This window comes from Scomber japonicus, chromosome 13 (genome assembly GCF_027409825.1).
Source record: "Scomber japonicus isolate fScoJap1 chromosome 13, fScoJap1.pri, whole genome shotgun sequence".
In the NCBI taxonomy this organism is placed as follows: domain Eukaryota; kingdom Metazoa; phylum Chordata; class Actinopteri; order Scombriformes; family Scombridae; genus Scomber; species Scomber japonicus.
Window position 1 is genome coordinate 20,921,701 of NC_070590.1, and position 25,309 is coordinate 20,947,009.

General features: G+C 38.9%; 3 protein-coding genes across 4 annotated transcripts; 2 read left to right on the top strand and 1 right to left on the bottom strand.

The window, feature by feature from the left end:
* Nucleotides 1-4,211: 4,211 nt before the first annotated feature.
* Nucleotides 4,212-13,826, top strand: LOC128371247 (ras-related protein Rab-6A). Of its 2 annotated transcripts, none has more exons than XM_053331514.1 (8): nucleotides 4,212-4,533; nucleotides 7,076-7,134; nucleotides 7,238-7,291; nucleotides 8,003-8,108; nucleotides 9,231-9,342; nucleotides 9,705-9,798; nucleotides 11,045-11,111; nucleotides 12,320-13,826. In XM_053331514.1, the coding sequence occupies exons 1-8, from the start codon at nucleotides 4,464-4,466 to the stop codon at nucleotides 12,382-12,384; spliced, it is 627 nt and encodes a 208-aa protein (XP_053187489.1). In that variant the 5' UTR covers nucleotides 4,212-4,463; the 3' UTR covers nucleotides 12,385-13,826. The 2 variants fall into 2 exon arrangements, with proteins under 2 accessions (XP_053187489.1, XP_053187490.1); XM_053331515.1 differs by lacking the exon at nucleotides 9,705-9,798 and adding an exon at nucleotides 10,247-10,340.
* A 1,035-nt stretch (nucleotides 13,827-14,861) lies between these two features.
* dnajb13 (DnaJ heat shock protein family (Hsp40) member B13) lies at nucleotides 14,862-17,390 on the top strand. The gene is made up of 8 exons (XM_053331751.1): nucleotides 14,862-14,929; nucleotides 15,038-15,141; nucleotides 15,409-15,570; nucleotides 15,659-15,807; nucleotides 15,936-16,049; nucleotides 16,739-16,852; nucleotides 16,960-17,036; nucleotides 17,231-17,390. The coding sequence occupies exons 1-8, from the start codon at nucleotides 14,862-14,864 to the stop codon at nucleotides 17,388-17,390; spliced, it is 948 nt and encodes a 315-aa protein (XP_053187726.1).
* Nucleotides 17,391-17,571: 181 nt separating this feature from the next.
* Nucleotides 17,572-23,415, bottom strand: LOC128370931 (mitochondrial uncoupling protein 2-like). Its single transcript, XM_053331115.1, has 12 exons — nucleotides 23,290-23,415; nucleotides 22,978-23,179; nucleotides 22,697-22,894; nucleotides 22,478-22,579; nucleotides 22,180-22,360; nucleotides 21,972-22,079; nucleotides 19,101-19,227; nucleotides 18,700-18,916; nucleotides 18,423-18,620; nucleotides 18,223-18,324; nucleotides 17,847-18,027; nucleotides 17,572-17,691 (listed from the first exon to the last, which is right to left on the bottom strand). The coding sequence occupies exons 1-12, from the start codon at nucleotides 23,413-23,415 to the stop codon at nucleotides 17,577-17,579; spliced, it is 1,857 nt and encodes a 618-aa protein (XP_053187090.1). The 3' UTR covers nucleotides 17,572-17,576.
* Between the last annotated feature and the right edge of the window lie 1,894 nt (nucleotides 23,416-25,309).

The window sequence follows — 25,309 nt, forward strand, 5'->3', positions numbered from 1 at the left end:
ATTGTGGCTCTGCTCCTCCCCATCCCCCCATCAATCTCCTCCCTTTCTCCATCTTACTGTATTGGGGATGACAACACACCTATTTCACCCTGACCCAAACCTCATGCCCTTTCCATATTTCCTCCCCTCATCTTTTTTTTCTCTTCCTCATTCTGTCCATTTCCCCCCTCCTCTCCTCCATTACAACCCTGTGTTCTCTCTCCCTCTCAAGAGAGATGAGCGCTGTATTGTACTTTGCTGTGACATTGAAAGCTGCATTCATTAGATTTATATTAAGGTGGTGTGGAGATGGGATGGTCTCCATCTATTATAAACACAACGATAGAGGCAGATGTCATTAACATGCACACACATACATACAGTAGCGCAAATACAATCCCAGATGAAAAAAGAGGATAAATAACAAGAGTAATAAAAGGACCACACATTTGTTTGCTTATTCAAGACATGAGTCATACTGTAGCAAGGTTTTCCCCATCTAGGAGACTGAAATGATGCAGTGGCATGACAAGAGACCAGCGCACCAGGATGAAGTCATGGCTCGAGGTGACAAGTTCAATTCATATGTGCTGTGCGTCCTTTTAGTTACGCTTTTCTTATTGTAGATGGTATGCTTCTCCAGTGGACAGTGTATTTGTTCCAGAGTGAGGTACATCTCCTTTGGCGCTTTGGAAATCTTTTATACCACCTTAACGTCTTCAAATCCTGAACTGTTGTATTTCTAAAAATTAAAAATAAAAACAAAAAAAATTAAATTAAAAAAAGCTGTAGCAATGAGGTGATAAAATTCACATTCACAACCCTTACACCACAACCTGTACACTACATTAGTGAACAATATATCATATTTGCATGCACACATACAAAATCCCTGTGTGTGTGTATGTGTGTAAAGGGGGGGTGGGGGGGGGGTGAGAGAGACAGAAACAGAAAGATGGAGTGGGGGAGATAGAGAACGAAAGAGGATTTTGTTAGTTCAGCATCTTCAGTAGGGGACTTGGGGTCTTTCCCTTTACCAAGGACATTGTCAGCAGCCATACAACATGCAAGCCCACCCTGTTCCTGCTGAGTGATTGAAGCTAAGCAGGTATGGCTGGTACTTGGAAGGGAGAATTTCCTGGGATAAATTGAGTTGCTGCTGGAAGTTGTGTTGGTGGGCTAGTTGGTCCTGATAAATCCCAGTTCCCTAGTATAGTGACAGGGACGCTGTGCTGTGGGAGATGCCAACCTTTGGATGAGACATTAAACTGAAGTCCTGACCATTGACTGTAAAAACATAATGGACATTGCCACCGTGATGTCATCCATTGGTTTGTGGACTCCTGTTTTGAAGCCTCGAGTTTGGCATTTTGACCGTCGCCAATTGGGATATTTGGAGCTATATATCAACCATATTTTAGAGGATGAGAGGGTGGACTACCACTTCACTATTGGCTTCACTTTTAGGACCCAGAGCTACCCGCTTGGTTCCTTAAAGATCCCATGGCATTTATCTCAAAAAGTAGGGGGTTCCCCGGTGACCTGGCAAAATGCCCAGCTTGGCTTTTTCCATCTGCTCAACCAATCATCCTTCCCAGTGTAATTGGCTCAATGATTTCCTCGCTCTCTACCTTAAGCTGATGTGTGGTGAATGTTTTGGTGCATAATGGCTGCTGTTCATCACCCAAGTGGGTTCTAAACATTGGTGGTGTTGGAAGTGAGTCTCTCTTGTTCACTATTTACACCTTTGGGTATCAAGATAAAGCTTATATAGATGTAATTCATTATTATTGTCATTATTGTTGTTGTTGTTATAATTGTTATTATCATATGGAGTAGGAATGCTGTTGAGGAGAGTGGGGAGGGGAGGGGAGGCGGGGCAGTGCAGTGTGATGGCTCTAGTGTGGAGAAGGCTTGAGTCGCAAAACAGAGCAGCTGAAGCGCTGGCATCAGCCGGCCAGTGCTGTGAGAGGAGGGTTTAGCTGCATGGCACATGAGTGAGAGAGAGGCGCAGGTGTGTCTTCAGTGACCTAGAACAGCTAGCTCAAGCATGCATAAACACACATACTGTACTCACACGCTTTTAATGCGTCACCATATACACTGAAATCAGTGATGACACAAATGTGATTCATGATAGTTGGGTCCTGGTGCAGGGAAATGCCAGCTGTGTGTTTCTTTTACAGTACATACTTTGTACTGTGCATAAATTAAACAAATAAATGCTGATGTAAAATCTGTATGCCTATATATTCTACAGGGATCCAACATTTTGTTATATTTTTTCACTTTAAGGGTATGTTTGATCTCATTAAGATGCCTGTGTAAACATACCCCATCTATGACCCCATATAACTTATATATCTTGCAAGGATAATCAAATTTTTAAAGCCATTTAATGTTTATAAGGGTTATGTAACAGTTAAATTATCCACAAATGCACTTGATGAACTATAGAAACCAGAAGTAACTATGAATAAATGTGACTATGAATATATTAAAACGTAGTTTGGTATTCAAATGAATGCAGCTGCGTCAGTGTCTCAGCAAGATCTCTATTATTTTAATTCACAAATGTATTACTCCTGGTTTGATTTGAAGAATGAACTGGAGACACATATATATACCATAACAGTGATATTTTGCCTCTCATTCCTTTATCAGCTTCTCCCGTTATAGACTGAAGAAGATTTATCAGATGAGGCCAATAAAGGATCAAACCACTTTAATCCACTTTAATTTAAAATAAATGAGTCTTTCTGGTACATTGTTTCATATTTTCTCTTGACACTTTTGACCTCTGTGAAACAGTAAGCCTACACTGGGTGACAATAATAAAATATCTGCAGACTTTCATTTGAAAATGTTATGAACATTTTGTTGGTCTGTTGTGACAGAGACAGGAAACACATACATGTGAAACTCTCTAGGTTAAAGATTAAATGGTTGATGTCTTTTTCAGTCCACAATTTAAAAAAATGTGTTAATACACAGAATTGAGTTTAAAAATGTTCAACGTTGATTGATTTTTCTGAGAGATGGTTTGGCTGAACTTGATTAATGCTTTGTCATTAACCATAATGAATCTCATAAATCGTATTATTATTATTACTGATCAGAAAAATATGAAGTGATTATTTATTGACCAGAAACAAAAACAACATATTTAACTCATGAACTCTTTATTCAATATGTTATTGTTTGTCTGTGAACCAAGCCACCTTGTATGTTGCCACAGGGCTTCAATCTTCTGGACAGCAGCAGGCGTTCATAAGCAATCAAATAAGAGCTACAGTGGGTCCTGTAAACATTGCAATGTGACACCAATTTTTCAAAGTTAGCAAATTAGACTTCCCACGTTCACACCTTCATATTGCTACCCATAACTGTGATTTAATTGTGTTCACAAATATAATCAACGCCAGTTGGCTTGATGGTGAAAGGTTGCAAACAAACAATTGTATAATAATATAGTGAATATAGTACTGTGAAGTGCATATTCACAGTAATGTCTCAAAATAGTTTGCCCTGAACTTAGGAGCTTATCTTTCAACACCATCAAAGTGACTTAATATTTTTTGGGTAGGGAGGGTGAGCCAACTCATATTTTATAAAAAGAAATGCAAACCTAAGCCTCTCTATCTCATATTAAGTGTTAAAGAAGTATAACTATTAGTTAAACATTATTACTGTGCTAATATATTGTACAAGAATACTATAATAATGCCTTGTGTGATCCCCTACCCTATTATTATTATAGCCTATTTAATAATTTTGAGGTGAATTTAATATAGATAGATAGATAGAGAGATAGATAGATAGATAGATAGATAGATAGATAGATATTATAACAGATGTTATAATGTAATTCCAATAGCTATTAGCAAAAGCCAGTGGCATAGTACTCAGAACAACTCATTGAGATGATCATAAAAGTTGCAGAGTAGGTGACTGTGGTAGTAAAGTGACTCCGCCCCCTTGTGTCCATATGAAGATATAACAATACGTAACCGGGCTGTTTCTTGTTGTTTTCTCTGTACTTAGCTGTTTATTGTACGATGTTAGTCCGACTGATTAAATAAGACGACATATCGTTCAGCATTGCTCTGCCACGATGAGATTTCTTTACCCGCACATTATGTTTGTCGCCACCATTAGAGGGCAGCATGTCACCTGCCTGAGATACATACAGGGCGTGAAGAAGAAGAGGAGGAAAAAGAAGAAGAAGAAGAAGTAGCTGTGGACATGTCAGTGAACTGACAGTAATGCTAACTGCTAACTTGGCCCTAGTAGTTAGTGAGTTATTAAAACAGTGTCCGGGAGCTTAAAGGAGTGATTGTACCACACGGACCCTCGCCTGGCTTGTGTAGAGGGGTTGTAAAGCAGTAAAACATCACGGATCTCTGGACCTTTGGTATCTGACAGAAGCTGGTTAGCTAGCATTAGCTCCCGAAAAGTAACGTCAGAGCTTGTTTCTTACAGTCATGTCTGCGGCCGGAGACTTTGGAAATCCCTTAAGAAAATTTAAATTGGTCTTTCTCGGGGAGCAGAGCGGTAAGTCTAACGCTTAAGTCAAATATTATGCGTAATTTTGCTCTACGGGGCGCTTATTGTTGATGAAACAGTAATACAGCGTTAGTTGCTAACATTAGCTGCGTAATGTTAAACTTGGCACACTGAAGGCATTGCGACACAAACAAACTTGTTACTACCTGCTTGACCACACTGGCTTCATGGAAAGACTATTAACTTTCTTACAAATAAGTCCTGTCTGTGCAAACTGAGTGATGCGCTTGTTTACTAACTTCATTGGCGAAATACATAGAAGTTGTACAGCCAAGAACATCCCAAATGTTACTGAAGTGGTAAATGAATGGATACTGAGTTCTTTCAATATAATAGTAATAGTTACATTTTATCTTAACATTACTTCCAAAGCGGATGCTGCAGTCACAAGCTGACAACAGGTGGCATGCTGTGTTTGCTGCTGTGTTAAAAGGCTGCAGTCAATCTCGGTTAAATCTCACTGAGTACATTGCAGTGATTTTCACAGTCAGATCACTTCTTCTATCCTGGGGGCTCCTCTGTAGAAACATGAAGCATCCCAATTACCAAACCTGCTCGGTAGCATTCCTGCCCTCTCCCTGCTCACTTGCCCCCCTTTTCCAGTCAAACTGAACACAAGGTGTACTTGTATTGGAAAAGAGGGGGCGGGGGAGGTTTTATGAAGAATTGGGATGCACAAATCCCACTTTTTTTCTCTTCCCGCTTATATGATACCACCACTATCATTATCCCAAATTCAAAATCTGAATACTTCACTGCATTAAACTCATTGTGATCTTTTTATGTTCAAATGAAGCCAGGCATTAGTGTAGGGCTGAATCATTGGTGTGACTCAGTTTACGAAACAGATAGCGGAAACTGTTAATTTCATGACATTAGCAAAGAAACTGTGTGTAGCAATCATGTCTAAACAAATACTGATTCTTTCACCAATCTGAGAGGGTTGGTTCTGCCTAGCCTAGAGGCAGGATGAAGTGTAGAAAAGGTTTTCCAGTAATGATTATTTTTTTTTACAGGTGTTGTGTCATGTCACGTAACTCTCCACTCTGTCAAGATAAGAAGTCTGTAATCAGCTGCGGTTCCTTGCAGGTTTTTAAACAGCCGTGTTGGCTTTGGCCATGTCATCATCACTTGATGCACGGTGTAACTGATAATGTAACTCGAGCTCTGCAAAACAGTCCAAGGCGACTGTTGTCTGCATGTTCAAAGCAGCTGTATAAGTGTCATTCTCTTTACTGAAGAGAAGTTTTACCAGTAAATATCAACAATGTTGAAATGACATTTTGGATTTTCACCAATGGACACAGCAAGGCTAGATCTTTTATTTTTATTTTTAAAGAAGATAAATAGAGAGCTTGATTCACAATCCTATTTGTCTCTCAGCATTCCTCAACCCTCCAACTGCTCGTCAGATGCTTTTATGTTTGTGCACCACACCCTGTCATGGATAAAGACTTTCAGACGATTTTCAGAGATGCATGAAATGCTGCTGTCAGCTTCAGTCCATTATGAGACTTCTTCATCTGCAGCTCATAAACTGTACACAACTTGTTCATGTTGCTTCTTATTTATAACTCTGTGTGTCTCACAGTAGGTAATATTATTTTCTAACATATTAACAAAGTCATAAATTCCACAGACTTGTGTGGGATGTTGTCAGGGTAGTAAAACATGAGCACCTTGTCAGTAGTGCAGCAGTTAATAATGATCTTTTGTCATCAGTTAATCCACTGATTATTTTCTCGATTGATTGGTAAATATCATTAAATAGTGAAAAATATCCATCTCAAATTCCCATGAAACCATGATTACATTTCTTGTTTTGGATGAGTAACAGTCCAAAATCCACAGGTAATTTGTTTTATATCATAGAAGGATGCAAAAACCACAAATTATTGATATGTAAAAGCTGGATCCAGTTGTTGAATTGTGGCAAGATATCAGGGCGAGTGCCACACCGGCTACCATAGAGTTTCATACATTTATAAGGATAATTATTATTTTTTGTTGATACTGACATGACAAATAGTTTTCACTCCTCACAATTATTCAGTTATTATCAATCATGGGTTGTATTTATCCTTTAATGTTGTTTTATTAGAGCATAAATTATTAGTTCTTTCAACAGAAAATTAATTGGCAACAGTTTTGATAATTTATACAATATTTTAAGTTGTTTTCTAGCTGAAATACCAAACATCCGCTCCTTCCAGCCTTTCACATGTGAAAATACTGATTTTCTTTGTTATTATAGCAGAGTTTATGAAAGGAAATATATTTGGGTTTGGATTGTTGGTCTGAGAAAACAAGCAACTTGAACATGTCATCTTGGACTCTGAGAAATTGCCAGGGATTTTTATGTTGTCTGACCTTTTATAGACTAGATAATAATTTAATTGGTTAATTGAAAAAATAAAATTGAGATGAGGTCTACTCATATCCTAACAAAATGCTTTTTCCCCCTCTTTTTTTTTAACTGAAGTCAAAGTTTTTAATGTTCTGTGTTTTTTCATTGTTTGTTTTACTTCAGTGGGAAAGACGTCGCTGATCACCAGATTCATGTATGACAGCTTCGACAACACTTACCAAGTGAGATGAACACCTCCACCTGATTTTATCATCATTGATAATGTCCATATCACATAATGGTGGATTGAAGATGCCTAATTAACAACTTCTTGTCAATTTTCAGGCCACAATAGGAATAGATTTCCTGTCGAAAACCATGTACCTTGAAGACAGAACAGTAAGTTTTGTGTGGATGTGGATCTGTCCTTTGTGGTTGTTGGTTGTCCTTGTCCAGACTCTCTTTAGTAACTGTTTTGATGCAGGTAGCTGAGGGCTCTCATGTACTAATTTCTGATATCATTTTGTGGTGGTGTTTCTTTTTTTTTTTTTTTTTAAATAATTCAGTCAAGTGTGAGTCTGGTGCTACCCTCCTGGACCGTTTTCCTCTTCTCTCTTTGTTTCCTCCCTCAACACAAGTTTTCTTCTTCTCCTTCCTACCCCTCCATCTATTCTCTTCATCCCTGTTTTGAAATTAAACACCTTACTTGATCAAGAGAGGAGGGATGCTGACAAGTGAAGGGTGATTATTTATTTTTTTCTCCCCAGGCGCAGACAGCTTGCTCTCTCTCTGGTGGTTATTCACTACCTGCATGCACTACGTTCTCTCTCTCTCTCTCTCTCTCTCTCTCTCTCTCTCTCTCTCTCTCTCTCTCTCTCTCTCTCTCTCTCTCTCTCTCTCTCTCTCTCCCCCTCTCTCTCTCTCTCTCTCTTCCCATTCGTCTGACTTGATTTAGTTTTCTTTCAATTTGCTTTTTTTGTCACCATAACTTACCTCATCTCTGACCTGGGTTTTTTCTTGTTTTATTTTCATCCCTTCTGTATTATTATTTTTTTTTCTTTTATTGTGTTTTATTTCTTCTCCGTTCCCCTTCTCCATCTTGCCCCACAGATCAGGTTGCAGCTGTGGGACACGGCAGGGCAGGAGCGATTTCGTAGCTTGATCCCAAGTTACATCAGAGACTCTGCTGCAGCTGTTGTAGTGTATGACATCACAAGTAGGTGGTTTACTTGTGCACTCAGTGTCCTACAAACATTCCATGGTTATATGCACTGTGTTTTTATTTGATGTTAAAAACACGTGCATGCAAAGAGCTTCCTCTTTCTTCTTTATTTTATGAATTATTTGCAATGATTTTTGCAGCTATTTAACAAAATAAAAACGGAGGCGAAATTGTTCATTTGGTTTAGTTGGTAAGTGCTGATTCATTATATTTGGCTTGATTCATAGTTTTGAATTTGCTAAATTTTTTAATAAATTAGAATCTTGACAATCCTTAAACTGACAATGTGTAGTTTTGTGCCTGAAATTGCATATTAGGTTGTTTCTTAAAAACTCAACAATGAACACTACTTTCCTGTAAACTACACAACAGCTACTTCTATAAAAGACTGGACTTCCTCAGACAACTGAAGAAGTGTCATGTCATAGAACACCTGTTGGTTCACTTCCATAGAGAGCATCCTCACATCATCTCTCATAGTCTGCTGTGGGAGCTCAGATAGTCACATCAAGAGGAAACTGGAGCGTGTTATCACTAAAGCCTCCAACATAATTGGTTGTGACCTTCCTAAAATAACCAACGAACCCTCTCACCCAGACCACCACCTCCTCCAGGGAAGGCACCACAGGTCCATATTGATTCAAAAACAGCTTCTTTCCTACAGCAGTCAGAAATATCATTAGCATCGTGACACACAACATTACACACTGAAAGGTTGTTTTTTTTTAATTGTTGTATGTATTTTATTAAAAGGTTTTGCAAATTACCAACTATATATGAAGCCAAAGGGTGGGTTCTTACCAACTAAATCAACTTTCTCCATTTTTTCTTATAATTTGTACAAAATTGCACCATCCTTTCTGTCAAATGTCCAAAAAAAATAGTTTATACCTGTAAATTATTTCGAAGATCTCCAGGAAATAAGTAAATAATTAAGCAATCTGTGAAATAAAGTGTTACCCCGACTTGGCCAAGACATGTAAGACTTGTCATGACATGTCCACTTCCTTATTGTCTCATCCTGTCACAAACTCGCCTGTTTTCACAGATGAGGCTTTTCATCTCCTGAACACTGATGACTCTGTTTCCTGTTTCCCCCCCTTGTCTCTCACGCAGATGTTAACTCCTTCCAGCAAACCACAAAATGGATTGATGATGTGAGAACGGAGAGAGGAAGTGATGTCATTATCATGCTGGTGGGAAACAAGACAGACCTTGCAGACAAAAGGTAATCTGTTCTTCCCTCCTTCTGCTCCTGTGCAAGTCAGCTCTCTATATTGAGAGCATACTAATGAAGTCATTGATTGCTGCTGCTGGCCTGTCAATACTCAGTTCCTCAGTACCTCCTGAGGCAGCAATAGGTCAGAGCCAGTTATCTCTGCCCTTTCTGAATGTCAAAGCTGGGATTTTTTAAATGCTTTTCATCCTACATGGCCTCTTTTATGTTTCATCTCACACTATTTGAATATATCAGTTATTTATTCTTTAATAGATCAAGTAGGTAAATAGATAAATGTGTAAAATTTCCTCTGAATATAAAGTGTGCATTGTCTTTCTCTCTGCATCTTTTAACTCCTTTATCTACTGCAGGCAAGTATCTATTGAAGAGGGTGAGCGGAAAGCCAAAGAACTAAATGTAATGTTTATTGAGACTAGTGCGAAAGCAGGCTACAACGTAAAGCAGGTAAGAGCGTATGAGAGTCGTGCTCTGTAGTCCTGCTGCACATGCTGCTGCCTGGGCTCCTCATCTAAAGGTCGTCCACCAAATTCAGAGGTCAGATGCAAACAAAAGATGTTTAAGATTTATTGAAGATTTACTTCTAAAATGGGCATTTAAAATATTCCAGCACCTGGATTTTAGATTCAATGTTCCTGTTCTGTCCAGTTACAAAGCTTTCTCTCTGACACTCTGAGTGGCCTGAAGGTCTGCTGACCAACTTTTGGGTCTGGAGCAAAGGTGGCAGCAGCAACAGGAAGGGGCACGACTTGTTCTTCCACTTCAACATAATTACAGTCTGTGTTTTTTTCCCTCCCCTTGTCCTCTTGTCGATGTCTGTGGCATTGTGTGTGTGTGTGTGTTTGTCCCTGTGGATGTCTGCGTGTTGTGCGTGGTGACTTGTGGCTCATCGCAGACAGATAACCACAGAGGAGGGAGAACAGAGAGCGAAAGACATGAATGTTCTGTTTATTGAGACAAGTGCAAAGACAGGCTACAATGTCAAACAGGTAGAGAGTGTGCACCTTTTATGTGTGTGTGTGTTCATAGTGCTCATGCTCTCTTCTGATTGACTTCTATTTCACACAGGCATGCGTGCATAAAGGTGTGCTTTGAATATTTGGCTTCCTCTGGTCATTAGTGAGATGAACGGTATGTTTTTCAAGCTCTCTCCCACCTGCTGTAAGATTTCTTCCAGTCAACTTTTGTTCTTAAAGCTCTGGAGGTGGGTCAGAGTTTGCAAACCAATACTTCCAACTCTACTGATTAGCACAGTAACTATTTTTGTTGCTTTTAAATCTGCATGTAATCAAGTCCAGCTCTACATGATGCTTGTAATTGTTCTGTGGCGATGCAGGACATGTTGAGCATCACCATACATGCAAAACTGTTTGTTTAAATTCATGTGAATTCACCAGCCACTTTAATCCTCCAAGCTCCATCAATGGAAGGTCTCAGTAAGCCATAATTATGTCCTCCTTTTCACGTCAAATTACCTCGCAGTAGCTCAAACACATGCTGCTAAATCCAAATCAAATTAGGAAAAGCTCTGTTGGGCCTCTTCCTCTGTGTGAGCTTCAAGTGGACCTTATGCTACATCATGTAATGGAAATATGCAAGGCACGCTGGCTTGATGTAACCTTGTGTTTTTGTCACCCTGTGTGAGTAGATTTCTCTTGTCTGACAGAATATATCTGCTTCTCTTTGCCTCCAGCTTTTCCGTCGTGTGGCGGCCGCCCTGCCTGGCATGGATACCACACAGGACAAGAGTAGAGAGGACAGTATCCTTTTTGTATACATGTCAGTGTGACTGTGTGACCTGACAGAAATGATTGTGCAGGTCTGCTCTCTATCTGTTGTGTAATGCAGATAATCACCTGCCAGGAGGAAAGTCCATAGTAGCACTGTGACAGCTTGTTATTGTTGTTCAATCCATGTGTCCTTTTATATTAACTCAACCAGTTTGCCTTTTTCACTTTCACTTTTTTTGACATGTCGCAATACTAAAGGTGCAAATATTCAAGTGAATGATGACTGAATTCCATTTAGCTGCTTCAGTGTTAGGGTGGTGGTGTTGTGTGTGCAGACTCACTGTCACACTGTCATGGCTGATTGGACTACCTGAATATAACGCAGCCATCATTAATATTACAAGTAACACCAGTGCTTTACCTACTGTGACAAGTCGAAATGTGTGCTGTGAAAAAGGCTTATATCTATACTTTTAGCACAGAGTACATCAGAAACTTGTTCTCAAAATAATCTTATCCTGAATAAATCAAAATGTAGCTAGTTTTAGAATACTTGGTTTAGGCAAAGTTCTTCAGTTTCTTTTGCTAAATGGAAAGAAGTGTTATTATATAAAAACTAGGGCTGTCAGCGTTAACGTGTTAATCGCGATTAGATTAATGCAATCCATAACGCGTTAATTTTTTTTAATCGCATTTTAATTTTGCAAGCCTTTTTGTCCCTTCTACTGACCCGTAGACGGCTCCTCTAGCTGTAGCGCTATGCTTTGAAGTGGCCTCCTGCAGTAAACCTACCGCGCTGATGGAAAGTAAGAGAGCTACTGGACTTTTGAACGGCTTGTTTAACTTTAAAAAACTTCGAGACGGTTCAGTTGACAAGTCAAAAGTAAAATGCAACCTGTGTCCTAAAAATAATTTAAATAAAATAAATTAATTTTGTACATTAACAGTTTATGGTTTACTATTTTTACAGGTTGTACAAATAACTTCCTGTGTGGCTTTTTAATGAAAGATGAGCTCACATATAATCTGTATTCAACTATATTAAAAAGGATGATAAATTTGGATTAAAATAATCATTTAATTCTGACTTATGTCACATCTCGCAGTAAAATGTCTAATAAGATAAAAAAATGAGTTGTCTATTTTTGTAGTTTTTTCCAGGCTCTAACAACCTCTTGTGTGTTTCAGAGTTACATTTTTCCTGCTCTGTGATGTTCCTTAATTCCTCCACCCTTCAGTGATTGACATTAAACTGGAGAAGCCACCAGAGCAACCCGTCACTGAAGGAGGCTGTGCCTGTTAATGCTGGCCTATCATCACTAAATAATTTCTCTCACTGGCTTTTTCTCATCCCCGGTCATTTTTCTGTGTCTACCCTTCACTACACTTGTCTCTTTTCAGCAGCCTGAAAGACAACACTACATCCGTTATCTTTGCCATTGTGGAAACCTGCTCTGAAAGTCATAAACCCTTTGAAATGAAATATCTGTGCTGTAACACACATACATTGAAACAGTATTCAGAGCTGGAGCTTAGGCGTCTTTACTGGACTCCGGCTAAATCGTTTGCGTCTAAAGATGACTTTTTGAACCAAACTGAAAGAAATGTGTGTCTAAGACATCAAGTCAAAGTATGTGTTAAAGAGTGAGAATATCCTTTATAAAGTTATATATTGCTTTAAGCTTAATAAGCGCAATGTGGATGTTTTGTGCGTTAGTAAGTTAACAAAAAGTGTGCAGCTGAAATCGATTGACAAGGTTTCATTAATGTTAACAACAAACTCTTCTTTTTTTTTAATGGTCTGGAATGATGTATGGGGAAAGGCTAAAAAGTGTTGAAGTAAACTAATAACACATTTCAGAGATGTTTCATGAGTGTTGACGCTCATACCGTAAACCCACAATTGAACAGAAGTTGGACGTGGAAACCATGTCACCCCACACCAGCAAAGTCACCCTACATGTACCAGCATGATGTTGGCCACACGGTCTCAGAACCAGCACTAACACATGACACCTACTACAAGGGCAACACTACACCACCGTCCTCCCTCTCTTCCCAAACGTGTCCCTTCAGATGGGTTATTTTTTACCCTGGCTTCCATTTTCTGTTACCTTTTTTATTTGGATAGATCTTTGTTTTCCCCTCAAGAGTACAACATAGATTAAAACCATTTCTTTCATCATAGTGTTTGAGGAGGATTTTCTTATATATTAAGAGTCAGAATCATAAAAACCCACCATAATCATTAGATATAAAGATACAGTATATGCCTTTCAGAGTAAAATTATAGAGGGCTTCCTTGGCTTTGGGTCTATCTAGTTAAGTTTGGTATGTTTAATGAGCACATTATGTTTTCTTTTGCTTGTTTTTATTTTTTGGCATTGCTCTTTTGTTAGTGATTATTCTACATGTGTATTTAATCCACAATGACTTGTAATATTTATTTCTATTGGATTCATATTTCTTTTTTATGGCTGTTAATATCTTAACTTTTGGTATGATTCCTGAATCACTAAATAAAATATGCATCCATCTGGACCACCTTTAACAAAATCGGTGGGGAGCGTCTGCTGTTCCCTCTACCAGCTCTGATAAATTTGATCATACTGATTATACCGTGCAATTTTTTTGTTCTGTGTGAATTTATGGAAGAGTGTATGATTTGTATGGCATAATAGTCCTTAACGTTTCTGTCTGGAATGGTTTTAAATGAAAGAATAAAATAGAATACACTTGTCACTGCTGCAGGAAGTCATCAGCGTCTTATTAATAGCTGTCATTGTAGCTTTGGATGTAGTGAGTTGATGTGTTATTTCATTATCATATCAATGATAATTCTGCATCAGAGATAAAATATTCAAAGTATTGCAAGTTGTTGATCTGTTTCTGTTAAGTCTTCACCCTGCTTCTAGAAGCACTGGCACAGATCCGCTTCATATTCAGCTCACTTAGTTGGTGCACATTCTGAAGTAAAATTATTCTTTACATTTTTTTCAACTTTAAAAGCCCACAATACCAGTAGTTTTGCGCTGGAGCCACCAATCAGGTTCATTGGGGCCATTAGTCACTTCAATGGAGACTGCGACTTAACTGTAGCCAATCATATTACACCAATGAATTGTCTTTCTGGATTTTGTCAAACGTGGGGGAAAAACTGAAGTATTGTTTCAACTTTTCTCTTTACTATTGAATGGTACGGTAAGTTGTTTTTTTTTCCTAGGATGATGATGTCAGAGCCCTGTAGCTCCGTTAACGTCTAGAAGAATTACATAACCCTAACCCCAGAAATTAACCAGTGTTAGTTACAGGACTGAAATATTCTTCTGACACCTTATTTTACTTGTTTGTGCATTTTATTACTTCATTTTTATTTTATTTTTTGTTAATACTTCTCTTCTTGTTGAAAATCTCTCACCATTTCATAATCCGTGGTACAAAAGTCAGGTAAAACATCTGGTGACACAACCAGGAAATCCTCCGATGGCTAGACCGTCCCATTTAACAACGGTTGATGCATCCTTCGCATAGACTGTATGATCCTTCGGAGGTTCCTCAGAAGGAGTCGCCTTCGAAGACCGCAAAGGCCGCGTCCTTCGAAGGATGCAGCCCCTGATTGGCCCTGCTTTCGCAAATCCCGCGAGAGTATCCTGACCAACCGTGACCAACCGTTTCCATGGAAACCAATCTAAACGACTGCTGCTGAAGCGCATTAAAACACACTGAGCTCATTATTTAGTATTTTTAAAGTTAAAAATTAGCATTTAGCCTAATCCTATAATGGGCAGCGATTACTACGAAACGTTAGAAGTCAACAGAAATGCAACAGATGCAGATATCAAAAAGGCGTAAGTCTAAAAATAACTGTAAGCAAGTTATTTAATAAAACATGCAGCCACACAGAGGCAGTCTTAGACGTGTTTATTACTGTCAGTTTTCCTTCTCTATTGTCCTAGATATCGACGTCTTGCATTGAAGTTTCATCCGAGCAGCAACAGAGATCCTGGAAGCACCGAGAAGTTTAGCCAGCTGGGTGAAGCCTACGATGTTCTGAGCGACCGTGAGTTGAATAGAGAGCAGAAGTTTGTTTTACTTTGTATCAATCCATAAGAATCATTACTAACCCTAACCCGGGGGGTTTTGTGCTGATATATGTGTTAGATGCCAATGCAAGAATATAAATATCTATTATATATGAAATCTGAATCTATTCAAACTAATAGCTTCTTGTATCTTACTTCCCAAGTACAATAATCACAGCAACTTTTACCCAGCCAGTATGTCTGAGTATGCTATTCTAATGTTCATCTCTTTTCTTTGTGACAAGCTCGCAAAAAGGCCACCTATGACAAGTTTGGTGTGGAGGGTCTAAAAGGTGGTATCCCTCCGGAGTTTGGCAGCGGTGGGGCCTGGTCATATAAATATGTCTACCATGCGAACCCAGACAAAACATTCAGACAGTTTTTTGGAGGTGACAACCCATTTGCAGGTAAGAGAAACAAACATGCAAATGTACTTCTTTCAGATTTCATATGATTTACACTGATAACTATTTGGGTTGTTTTGTTTTTTTACAGACTTCTATACAAATGATACCCCACATCAGTTTGGTGGTCTGCAACCAGGAGTGTTGAAAGTCCAGGATTCCCCAATAGAGAGAAACCTTCATTTGTCCCTGGATGATCTCTTCCATGGATGCATGAAAAAAATTAAGATCTCTCGTAGGGTGAGAACTACTGTCTTAAATATATCAATCATACTTCAAAAGATTAACAAAAAAACAACAGTTAGTCTCCCTAGTGATCACAACAAAGTCCAAAGAAACACACTAAACAAGTCTTATTTGTTTAACAGGTTATGAATGATGATGGATTCACATCCAGTATCAGAGACAAGATTTTGACTATAGATGTAAAGCCTGGATGGAAAGAAGGCACAAGAATAATTTTCTCCAAAGAGGGAGATCAGGTAAGAGAGATATATAACACTCTCTATTGAGATTTAAGAAAAACTGTACTCATCCACTCTGATGTCTGTAGTGAAAGGAGAGTGGTATTTTAAAATGTTAAAATCACTTTAATAAGTTGAACAAGACTGCCACAATAATCATAAAGGAATTATTCATTTCACTACTTATGCCATATTCTGATCATATTTTATAAATACCTATTTAACCTTTTATGAAGATGAATGGAAACTTGGCTGCGTAGTTGACCACGGATAGCCTTGATAGTTTTGAATGAGATGAAGATTAATAGAGAACAGGAGAGGTCAAGTAACAACTATTTTTGGAAATTGTGTCATTCTTTGCACTGGCTCTGCTTCATTGCCACCACTAGGTGTCCTCAGGAGATTGCTCTATAAGTAGATGTCTTTCAAGTTGTTCACAAGCTCACTGTATATGAAAAAAACACTAAGCAATAAAGGGACCTAGTTACTGTACTTGGTCTCAAAATGATAAAACAACTAAAACTGATGTTAACAGTGCTTCTGTAATGAGAAGCCTACAGGGCCCAAACATTTTATTGATCTAACTTGAGTCTATAAAATGATCTAACTTTTACAAAAATACAATATATATTTACGTATTTTACCAACAAGCCACTTTTTAAATAAAGACCCAACTGCCTTGCTATTGCTATATTTCATCTTTTTAGGGACCAAACAGCATCCCTGCAGATATTGTGTTCATAGTGCGACAGAAGAGTCATCCTCTGTTTGTAAGACAACACAATGACCTGATGTATAAGACCCAGATCTCTCTGGAAATGGTGAGTCATGTTGAGATCCAGAATAAGTAATATCATTATTGGTCACACATAAAAGATAAAAGAAAATAAACACTTAAACAGCAAGTTGATGCCTTTTTTTCACACAGGCATTGACTGGGTTCTCTGTGGATGTAGAGACACTAGATGGCAGGCTACTCAATATTCCAATCAATGACATCGTGCAGTAAGTGCTTTCTACTACTGGACACAAAATACCATTTAGATAAAATACAGTTTATTTGACATATATATTGACAGATATTCAGATATTAATCATAAGGAATTCAGGCACTTAAACTAACACATAAACTGTACACTTTTAGGCATCATCTGCATCAATAAACCTTTTCCTGTTTCTGATTTGTTATAACGCATCAGCCCTGCATACAAAAAAGTGGTGACTGGAGAGGGAATGACGCTGTCCCAGGATCCTTCCCAGAGAGGAAACCTCATCATCACTTTCGACATCCAGTTTCCTGAGAAGCTCGACACTGAGAGGAAATATCTGATCAAACAAGCTCTAATGTTTAAAGATTGATCATGTATTGCCCTCATAGGACTATGAAGACAAAGTTGGTTACATTCCTGTCATTGTCAGTGTAAACATGATTTATAAAGCTTTTACACTTTTTGTTGAAATATGCACTATGAGGCAACCAAAAGTAAAGACATTTAAAACAGAAAAACTGTGGTACAATATCAGCCCTCTGTCAGACAGTAATGATTACAGAATAGTTGTGTAGTTGCGATTTGCTGCCATCATGGCCCGTTTGAGCTGCTCGTATGTTACAAACATCACCACATTCCAGGAGCCCAGGCGTAAGAAAGATGGCATGAACCTGAAGAGCAAAAACACAGAAAAATAGCACAATTTATTGCAATCCATTTAAAAATACAGCCGTCATTTAGTTTACAATCATTAGCTCTCATTCCCTTCCCTTATAAATATTTAATTTATATCATTATGTCATTAAATGGCTCAGTCAATGCTCACCCCTTATAAAAGGCAAGTGGTCCCTCTTTGGTCATCATGGCAACAGCACAGTTGAGGACACTGCCGTACTGGCCGACGGCCGAGTTCATGTATCTTGTCTTGACCACGTCAACTGGAGAGGCGATCACTGTTGTGCATAACCCTGCACCAAAGGCTGATACAAAGTGGCAGGGCAGATTATCTGTGGAATAAAGGCTATAAGTTACTGTTCCAAAGACAGAGATAGTCAATCAATCAATCTTTATTTGTATAGCGCCAAATCACAACAAAGTTATCTCAAGGCACTTTACACATAGAGCAGGTTCTAAACCGAACTCTTCAGGTTTTAACTTTAGATAGTGTGGCATTATATCATGCCTCTGGATCATTGTTTTACCTGTCAGGGGAGTAGACTTCAAAAGTGTATCCTTGATGAAGTCATATGTCACCAGTTCAGTGCAGTTAACAATTGCATTACGAGCGATGTTCGGAGCTGTACCTGCATGACAGAGTGATATAAGTACATGATCATATTTATTAGAAGAAATTAAAAGGATATGCTTCAAGAGCTGCATATTGTTCTTAAGCTCTAGCTACCTTTCCACAGGCCACGAATGCCCTCTTCCTTAGCAATGGTCCTGTAAGCGTCAATGGTGCTACAGTAGCGAATGGCATTCCCTGTAGACCTCGCCTGTGCCTGGAAGCGGACTTTCACCACATCTGTAGGCTGAGCCAAAGCAACCGCCATGGCACCAGTAGTACATCCAGCAAGCAGGCGACTGCCGATACCTACATCTGAAGAAAAGAGAACAGAGATATCACACCTGATAGTCACAGCTAGATAAACAACTAGAATACATTCATAGTGACTCACGGTCTGAGCCTTTGGTGTAGAACTGTTTTACAGAGTCGTAGAGACCAATACGGACAGAGGCAAAGCTCATCTGTCTCTGAAGTCCTGCCACCAGTCCACTGTAAAGGCTCCTGGGCCCTTCTGTACGAACCATAGTGGTGATGGTGCCAAACACTCCACGATACTTCACTGTAGACCCTCTCTCTAAAACTGCAGAGCCCCCAGTCTCACCTTGGATCTGTGTGGGTTAAAATATTGTAATGGAGGATCAGTTGAGGATAAGAGAGCGGGGAACTGAGTGCTATATAACATATTTTAAGGATTCACATTTTTTATATTATGTATATTTCACATGCAGTATATTTGACATACAGTATCAGAAGTTGTTGACAAAAAATCACTGAATATCAGAGCTTGAATACCTGCAGCCGCACTTTGGCTGTGTCCAGCGGAAAAGTGAGCAGGTCAGCAAAGCATGCTGCAGTTCCTGCTCCTACAAACTTCACAGCCGCTGATGGAGGAACATCTGCCGGTCCAAAGCCAACCATTTTTCAGAATGATTTTAATTAAAATAAAAACTGAAGAGTATAGCCTATTAACAGGACAAAAGGCTCCTCCAAAATCTGAAAAAGATAAACCCCAAAACACATTGAAACGTCTGACGTGAAACGTGAGATTATAGTTTATTCTGTGGATCTGCTTTTTAATTGATCCTAAATATATATGTCTTGTAACTCACTATACTAATGATTCCTCTAAGTGCTGAGTGTCATAGGCTTATTTAACATCACTACTGAGCAAAAGAGCCGTTCTAAAGCAGTGTTAGTGATGCTAAATAAAAGACAGCTGTTCAGTACATTTTGTACAGACAGAGAAAGACTACCAGACCTCTCTGGTAGTCTTTCTCTGTCAATGAAAAATGTCTGGACCTTAATTATTTATTCTCACCTTTGTTAGAGAAATTCAGGACCAAAACCATTCGAGATCAAGATTCTCTAAAGGCGTCCCTCTGGCTGAATATTGTCCCAGCTATAATTTGATTTCCTTGTTTTTCCATAGAAAATGTTTCAAAAGTAAGCCAGAAAATCATACTCCAAATCCTGAAAAAGAGAGAAAAGGGGTTAAAAATAACACTACAGTGGAACAATATTGACAATAATCTAAAGATCCATATAAAAATGTAATTACAAAGAGTTTTGTTGTACCGTAACTTGATGTGTGGAAGTTGAGATGCCCGGAAAATGCCTCTAGAGGTGACAATACCCAAATGAACCAGTGAGAGGACAGGATACAGCACTTTGTAGGAGAGCAGCCTCTTTAAATACTGCCATGACGGTGTTACATCATGGCATGGCATGTGTTGCTGGTGGGGCCCCACCCCCACAATATCTATAAGGAATGTCTCTTGGTCAGATGGGCAGAACGTTATAAACCTGATTGTGTGTTTGCAATTTTTGAATGTGCAAACTGTAAAACATGATATCTGATGTCTGTCTTATCTTGACTTCATAATTAAGCCCTACCCATTCTGTCCAATGTCAGAACAGACATACAAAACAGCATTGTACTGTATACTGTCAACTGAGAGTGGACTAAATGTTCCATTACAAAACTGTATTATCTAGTTTCCTGAAATGTTGTATTAATCTTTCTGTATGGTACGGATAGGACAGACTTGCTGGTTAAATGCTGAGTCATGCTGAAAATACAAGTGCACCGTACATCCCATGTGAAATTAGATCCATATGTTCAGACCCATAAACATCCCCCCGCTGGGTTTTGTTCAAAACAATCTGTTCTACGACATGTCGTCTCAAAAACAGATAATCAAGGAGGTTTTCAAAATAAATTCATAAACAGTGTTGTATCCTTAACTGACATTTGTTGAAAGTGTGGTGATATATACATAGAATATCAAATATATGGATTATAAATTGCATGAGTGAATTATGAGTTGGATACATGGTCAACATGTATCCAATTTACAGCACGTGAGAGTATGACAACTATTCATCTGACTGAGCCAAGTGTGAAACTGTAGCATAAGTAGCAGCTGATTTTGGAAATGTTCCAGGCCTGAAGAAGACCTCCTAAACACAACTATATTTACTCAGAGGCCCAATGCAACAGGACCCTGCTTTCTTTCAGTTAGTAGTTAGCTGATTTCAACCCGCTGCTTGCTGAGATGTTTACATGTGTGGGATTTTTGCTTGACAAATGTGCACATTTTGAAATCACATCCTGCTGTCCACTATATTTCCAAAATCAAAAGGTCTCAACAATTCATGGTGAACTTAGGTCATACTTATTTTTTAGAACAAAGTTACCCAGGTAGTCAGCAAAAAACAAACAGTGAATGTATTGCCTCATTTCAGTAACTCTCTTTATTCTTTTCATTCACAACTCACATTTAAGTAACACAACTACCAAAGGTACAGCAAGACTCAATAATGGACAAAGATACAGAACAGCTGAATTATTCTTTAATTTTGGCATTCATTTATCATTGTGTACAACATATTTACAACTTATTGACCAGCAATAAATCCTACTATTTACATACACCAATAAATATATTATCCTATGAACCCCTGAGTACATGCATCACAAACATTGGTAAACTAAATTGTAAACAGTCCACGATACAGAAAACAGATTGAGGAACATAGAAATGGTCACTGTTTAGGCCTGTCTTGCCAGGCTCAGTCTGTCCACTGCTTTCATGGAAACTTACTCTTAATAACTAATAACATTATACTACCACATAATCCATATGATCCTACAGTTTATTCTTGTAAACATGAAAATGAATCTTTAAAGCTCAGAGCCAGCTGATCAAGGTTTTTGCGAATAACTAATAAAGCAAGACTTTCTGGAATTACCCTTTCTCCTCCATTTCACATCCTTCGCAGCATTTTTTTTAAAAGAAAGTGCTCAACATTACAATTTAAAATGTCCTTTTACAGTTGAATACTAAAATCCTTCTAGTTCTGCAACAATACCAACAGAGTTAGTGTTCATTAATGAATCAGTGAACAAACTCCTGTCATTATAAGGAATATTTGCAAATATCACATGAACTCTGTCCAACTCTAAGCTGCTACATAGATAGCGTGACCAGAGACCTCTGAAACCATTTGAAGTTCTCCTCTGGGCCTCCACTTGCAGGTATCATATTCAGCTTATAAAACCACTGGGTTACCAGTGGTCATCAGTGCACTGTGGTGAGGGTTAACATCTTGTTTCTGTGCATTTATGTCTAAAGGAAGCGTCTGACAAGCTGAGATCAAAACGGTGACTCCCAGTACTGTTGTGCTCTGGTCATACCCCGTTTGATTTGCTCATATGTCACAAACATCACAATGTTCCAGGACCCCAGTCGCAGGAAAGAAGGCATGAACCTAAAGCAGAAAAACAAAACAAAGGTAAAGAAGTGTCACAAACAGGTTATTTGGTGTTGGTTAGGTTCACTGTCATGTAGTTAACAGGACATGTGTTTACCCTTTATAGAAGGCTGTGGGTCCTTCCTTTCTCAGCATGGTGAGAGCACAGTTCATAGCGCTGTTGTACTGGCCAGATTGTGAATTCATGAACCGTGTTTTGACTACATCCACAGGGGAAGCCACAATTGTTGTGCAGAAGCCTGCACCAAAGGCGGCGGTGAAGTGGCATGGCAGGTTGTCTGGAGGGAAACAGAAGCAAGGTCACATCCTTCCGCAATAGTTGATATCTTCGATGTTTTAGAAACTACTTGAATATCTGTGGTCTCTGCAATCATTTGTTTGTTTTTCCACCTCACCTGTCATTAAGTCATACTTCAAGATGGTTTCTTTGATCAGGTCATAGGTCACCAACTCTGCACAGTTGACAATGGCGTTACGGGTAATGTTGGGCATGCAACCTGAAATAAAAGTATCAAGAGGAGAGGATGGTTACATCAAAACTGGGGGAGGATTTTTTTTTTTGTATGATCAGTGACAAATATGATGCAAATATTTGATGTAAAAATGGTCAGCACCTTTCCAAAGGCCTCTCACGCCCTCATCTCGGGCAATCGTCTTGTAGGCATCCAGTGTGCCGTTGTATCTCCTCACACCATCTGCCATTCGTACCTGGGCTTGGAACCGCACTTTCACCACATCAGTGGGTTGTGCAAACGCCACAGCCATGGCTCCTGTGGTACACCCTGCCATGAGCCGAGTAACAATCCCAGCACCTGTGCAGAGATGAGTATTTTTCAAAATGAAAGGAGTAAGAGAGAAACCAAATTGCTTATGACAGCAATGTCATTAAACTCACTATCAGTTCCTCGAGTGTAGAATTGCTTCATGGAGTCGTAAAGGCCAATTCGGACGGAAGCAAAGCTCATCTGCCTCTGGAGTCCTGCCACCAGTCCATTGTAAAGACTTCTGGGCCCCTCTGTGCGTACCATGGTGGTAATGGTGCCAAACACTCCCCGATACTTTATTGCACTTGATCCTTTCTGACACTCTCCCTGAATCTGGGTGACAAGATGATATTCAAGGACACTTACGAACAGGTTTAAAAAAGGCTCAAGATAAAAATCTGATTTCAAAGTTAAAATGTGCCAAGAAACATTGTGTGTCTAACCTGTAGTCTAACTTTGGCCGTGTCCAGTGGAAAGGTGACTAGGTCAGCAATGCAGGCTGCGGTGCCAGCTCCGAAGAACTTAACTGCCGCAGAGGGCACTACGTCTGTGGGTTTTATGCCAGCCATTGCTACACCTGGGCTGATGACACAAATGGAAAAATCAAACGTAATGCTATTTGCCCAGGACTGCTGTGTACCACACACACACACCAAAGAAAACCATTACTCTGCTCATCAAGACAAACACACAAAATATGACTTCATGTTTTCTTCTTTCATTTTGAGATTTAACCTTTTTTTTTGCTCTGATTATAACATCGAACTGTGGTTAAATTTAAGCAAGTAATAATGAGTGTACTGGATGTATTAGCAGTATTTGTAGTGCTTATTCTAAAAACTGAGCATACCTGTAAGAGAGGATTGAAGAGAAGTTTCAAGTTTTCTCGGGAAGCAAACTAATCTTTGGAAATAGTTCTGTTGTGAAATCTTCTTGGGCCATAAACTCTATTTGAAAGGAGTCAGCCAGCACAACACCACTCCCTGAAAAACAAGCATTTATCATTTACTTGTGATCCAAGAAAAATCTGTATTGTAGATTTCATCAGTAGTTTAATGAGTATAATGGCTGACTGATACATTGCACTTAAATGAAAAAGGTACAAGGAACAACCATGCAACAGTTTAGATATTTATTTTCAATATTTTAATCTACTTCTTCAATATAAAGTGACATAGTTTGAATCTAAAACACATGAAAAAGACACTTTTGTTTTGATGTAGAAGTTTACCTAAATGTTCTTCAGTTAAGTTATAATCCAGTGCAGTCAAGAGTATATACAATTCTTCAAGTAGTCCCGTTAGTGTCTTCGTCTTGTGCTGTGTGCTGACTGCTTCACTGTTGAAGAGGCTCCTAAATTTATAGGCACCTTTTGCACATGACTACAGTGTGGCCTGGCAAGTTGAACACACCTGTCATGTGATTCACATCATGTTTACCAGAGTCTGTTAGACACAGACAGATATTTGAGCTCTTGTTGATCTGCGCCTGTCAGTGCCTTCATAGCATCCTGGTGTGGACACATGAAAATGTGAATATTTTGAATGTTTTCATGTCATTGTAAACTTCATTTAACATTTAAACTTGGGAAAACACTTATTTGCTCATAATGGCACAAATATAGTTTTAAACTTGGAGTTCACATTAAAATTCTAAATTAACCGGCTCATATTTCTACACTGACTTCAAGGAACATGCCTCATGTTTCTATTGGTTGATACTGTCTGTACAGCCAATCAGAGAGAGAGGCCCGTCTAGATGCCATGGGTGTTTTCATGGGGCACTGGCTGACTCACAGGGTGCTGTGGTGGATAACATTTGCACTACATCCTTGTCTCAGTGTTAGCACCCCACAACAAAATGCAAAATTTTGCTCCACCCCCTCCCTGCAAGCGTAAAGTAACACAATGTTCCAGGCCTAGGACCCGCCATGCTTCTCAGCCAATCCATACCATGGACAAAAGTGGGTGGATGTACATAGCATCTGTACGCAATCAGCCAAGACATTAGCATCTGTACAGGCAAACATCCAAAGAAAGGACTGGACACTCAATGGAAAATGCTGAGAGTTCTGGAGTCTTGAGTGTGCATGCCTCTATACATGTGACTTTCCATAGCCCGTACAAGTCATGGCCCAAGCTAACGTCATGACTCGCAGTTGACAGTGAAAAATGTTCCCTCTAAATATCAAATATTTCCCCTGCTGATACGTGTGTCAGGATATTGTTGTATTCCTAGAACTGTATTTCTTATTTGTTACTTTTTAATGTGCATCTCCAGTCTTTTTTTCTAAAATTACACTTTGCTTTATCTTTTAGTCTTTATACTGTATTGTGCATATTTTTAAAAATGCATATACATATGACGTTTTCCAAATTCTTGAGGTTTTCCATATTTTCCACAATTGACAGTATTGCCAACAATAAAGTAGCCATTAGCTGAATGGGCTGCTGGTCAGTAGTG